The 3,585-nt window shown below is 46.3% G+C and overlaps 1 protein-coding gene across 1 annotated transcript in view; it reads right to left on the reverse strand.

Moving 5' to 3' along the window:
- The window catches only part of HELRODRAFT_161862 (hypothetical protein), a gene marked incomplete at both ends in the record, with an annotated part of 3,795 nt that extends 590 nt beyond the window's left edge, over positions 1-3,205 (reverse strand). Inside the window, one exon of the mRNA XM_009021734.1 lies at positions 2,391-3,205. Within this exon, the coding sequence (XP_009019982.1) occupies positions 2,391-3,205 (815 nt within the window). The remainder of the gene's footprint in view (positions 1-2,390) is intronic.
- Between the last annotated feature and the right edge of the window lie 380 nt (positions 3,206-3,585).

The following is a 3,585-nucleotide window of genomic DNA, read 5'->3' on the forward strand; positions in this document are numbered from 1 at the left end:
AACACACACACACACCACACACACACACACACACACACACACACACACACATGGAATACATCGTCGCGTTCGACGAATTGTGTCATTGATGAGTCCTTTGATGCGAGAACAAGCCTATTGTTGATGAACATCGACGACCACAGGATCCGCAAACCCACACCCCTGTGCTGTTACCATCCCGGGCCACCTGCTTACGCCGTCCTCTTTTTCCAACTAGAGTTGCAATGCGCGCCTCCTCAAAGGCGGAAACTGCCGCTTGTGAGCGTGTCTTCCACCGTGAACGCTCAAGCGCAACGACACCCAAGGTTTTAGAATCCAGTCCGACTTTTTTTAGATTTTTCTTCAGATTATCTTTAAATCTGCGAACTGGACCGCTTGCAAGGCGAACTCCAGAAGCCAGCTGTCCGAAAAACACCTGTTTGGGAATTCTTGTGTCCGGCATGCGGATAACATGTCCCGCCCAACGAAACTGTGCCTGTAAAAAAAACGCCTCGATACCCAAGATACCTCAGATTTCCAATACAGTCGTATTTAGCACCCTATCCTCCCATTTAACGTTAGCGATAACCCGTAGACATCTCATATGAAACTTATCGAGTCTACGTATATGGCGCCTATAAGTAATCCATGTCTCACATCCATACAACATTGTGGTTAACACAACTGCCTTATAGACAGATATTTTAGTAGCCAGCGACACACCCCGTTCCTTCCAGAGTCGTCCACTCAAACCACCAAAAGCAGCACCAGCCTTGGCAATCCTAACCGTAATTTCATCATCGATTGCAGTAGTGTTGGAGAGGTAGCTACCAAGGTAGCAAAATCGATCCACAGCGTTCAACTGCGAGCCACCAATAGTTACGATGGCTTTAGAATCCGACGAAATAGGATAGCTTTGGTGCAGAACCTTTGTTTTCTTCCTGCTCACCGTGAGTCCAAACCTTTCTGCAGTAGTGTGGAAACAGTTGAACAGAGCCTGAACTTCACTTTGTGTATGTGCAACCAAAGCGCAGTCATCCGCAAAGAGCAGGTCGCGGACTATTGTGGTTTATGTTTTTGACTTCGTCTGTAGGCGTCTGATGTTGAAAACGTCTCCATCCACGCGATAGCAGATTGGAATGCCCTCTACACAATGTTGAAAGGCAACTCGAAGCATTAGGGAGAAGTAAATGTTGAACAGCAAGGGAGCCATGACACACCCCTGCTTGGTACCATTCGTCACCTCAAAGTCCGGGGATCGATCACCATTTTCAACTACGATTGCCCTCATGCCTTCATGGAAGGAGCGAATAATCGACACTAAAATCGGAGGACAACCGATCTTTTTGAGACATTTCCATAACGCTGAACGGTTGACGGAATCGAACGCCTTTGTTAAATCTATGAAGAGGAAGAAAAGTTCGCGTTGTTGCTCACGACATTTTTCTTGAAGTTGTCTGGCAGTAAAAATCATATCCATAGTACCACGACCAGCCCGAAAGCCACACTGACCCTCTGGAAGGATACCAACATCATTGACGTACTTGGTTAGGCGGTTGACGATCACGCGAGCCAATATCTTTCCAGGAATCGATAGCAGAGAAATGCCTCTGTGATCATCACAGCATGAACGATTCCCTTTCCGTTTAAATATGTGAATGATAAGGGCATCCTTAAAATCTTGAGGAACCGATTTCCTATCCCACATGTCTTGGAACATTGTCACCATCCTGGTTTTTTGTTCGATGATACCACATTTGAAGAGTTCTGCCGGCAGCCCGTCCAAACCCGGAGCTTTTCCATTCGACATTTGGGTGTATTGCTTTTTCCATTTCAGACAGGCTAGGGGGATCACCTGCAATGCTCCAGTCAGGCAACTCAGCAAGGACTGAGTCATCAAACCGGGATTCTTGATGTAGCACACTGTTGAAGTGTTCAGCCAACGAGCCAGGATTCCATGGCCATCCTTGATGAGTGTTTGACCATCTTTAGACAGTACCGGGACACTACCGGAGCTGCGGGAACCAAACACAGTTTTCAGATTTCTGTAAAATGATTTCATGTTCCCGCGGCCGGCCGCTACTTGCAATTCATCAGCTCTGGCAGACCACCAAGATTCCTTCATCTGACGAAGCCTCCTCTGTGCAAAACTTCGTGCTTGCGTTTAGCATGCTTTCTTGACGCAGTTGCCCCTGTCATCTATCCAAGAAAGATGGGTGCTGTGCATGTTGTCCAGCAGCCCACGTGCCTCCGTATCCTGATCGTCGAACCAGTCCCTATGCTTAATACGCTGATATCCAAGCACATTAACCGCAGCTTTCTCCACAATCTGCTTGAAATTTGACCATTCTGTGCTCTCATTTGTTGAAAACTCACCACACAATGCTTCGCGGAACAAATTTCTAGCTGACGGTTCTGTTAGCCGAGTCACATCCAGTTTGGCTTTCCTTACAGTTTTGTGAGGCCTTCTGACCGGTTTCACAATAAGAAACACCGACATCTTGATGAGGCGATGATCTGACCACATTGTTGATGCTCGCACCGCTTTAGTTAGACGAGCGAGACGAAGATCGCGTTGTCTGATAAGTATGTAGTCGATGAGATGCCAGTGTTCTGAACGTGGATGTTTCCAGCTAGTCTTCTTCCTGTCAGCCTGTTGGAAGACTGTATTTGTCACCACAAGATTGTGCTCTGTACAAAATACGAGGAGCATGGTTCCATTTGAATTTTCCCTACCAACTCCATTTCGTCCAAGCACTTTTGGCCACAAGATGTGGTCTTTACCCACACGGGCGTTAAAATCACCCAAGACAAACAACTGATGGCTGTGTGGTGTTGAACGAACAGCGTCACCGAGCTGCTCATAAAACAAGCTCTTCTCCTCAAAAGTTGCTCCAAGCGTTGGCGCATAGCAGCTGATCAAGGTAGCAGTGTGACCACCCTCCAGGTTGAGCTGCATCCTCATTAGGCGTGGTGAAATACCATAAGGTACCTCATGTACAGATTTCAGGAGTGTGCTACGAATGGCAAAGCCCATTCCACCAGTACGCACCTCACCTGCAGGATGACCTTGGCAAAAGAAGGTGTAACCAGCACCTCTCTCCTCAAACTGTGTTGCTGCAGAGATTCTTGTCTCGCTGAGCGCAGCAACATCGATGTCATATCGCGCAAGTTCACGCGCAACAATGGCAGATCGACGCTCATGACACTTCCCAAGATCCAACATTGTCCGGACGTTCCATGAAGCCAAATTTAAAATTTTTCTTTTCTTTTGACCGCATAATAGGATACCCAGTCAGCCGCGGTAGACTGACAACGTCGGCAACATATTGGCTAGCTTTTTTTAGGACAGATTTTTTAGACACACACACACACAAATACATTCAAGAACCACAGAGAGCAAAAGTATTTAAATGTTTAAGCTTATGTACAGACATCAGTATATGAATGAAAACTATAAACTTTCTTCCTCACTCTTTCTTTCTCTCTCTCTCTCTCTCTCTCTCTCTCGCTTCATTTCTCTTATTACTTTTCTCTCTCTTTCATTATTTCTTTCTCTTTCATTATTTCACTCTTTCTTTTTCTTTCTCCCTCTCTCACTCTTCC

The sequence above is a fragment of the Helobdella robusta genome (genome assembly GCF_000326865.2).
Source record: "Helobdella robusta unplaced genomic scaffold HELROscaffold_3, whole genome shotgun sequence".
NCBI classification, from domain to species: domain Eukaryota; kingdom Metazoa; phylum Annelida; class Clitellata; order Rhynchobdellida; family Glossiphoniidae; genus Helobdella; species Helobdella robusta.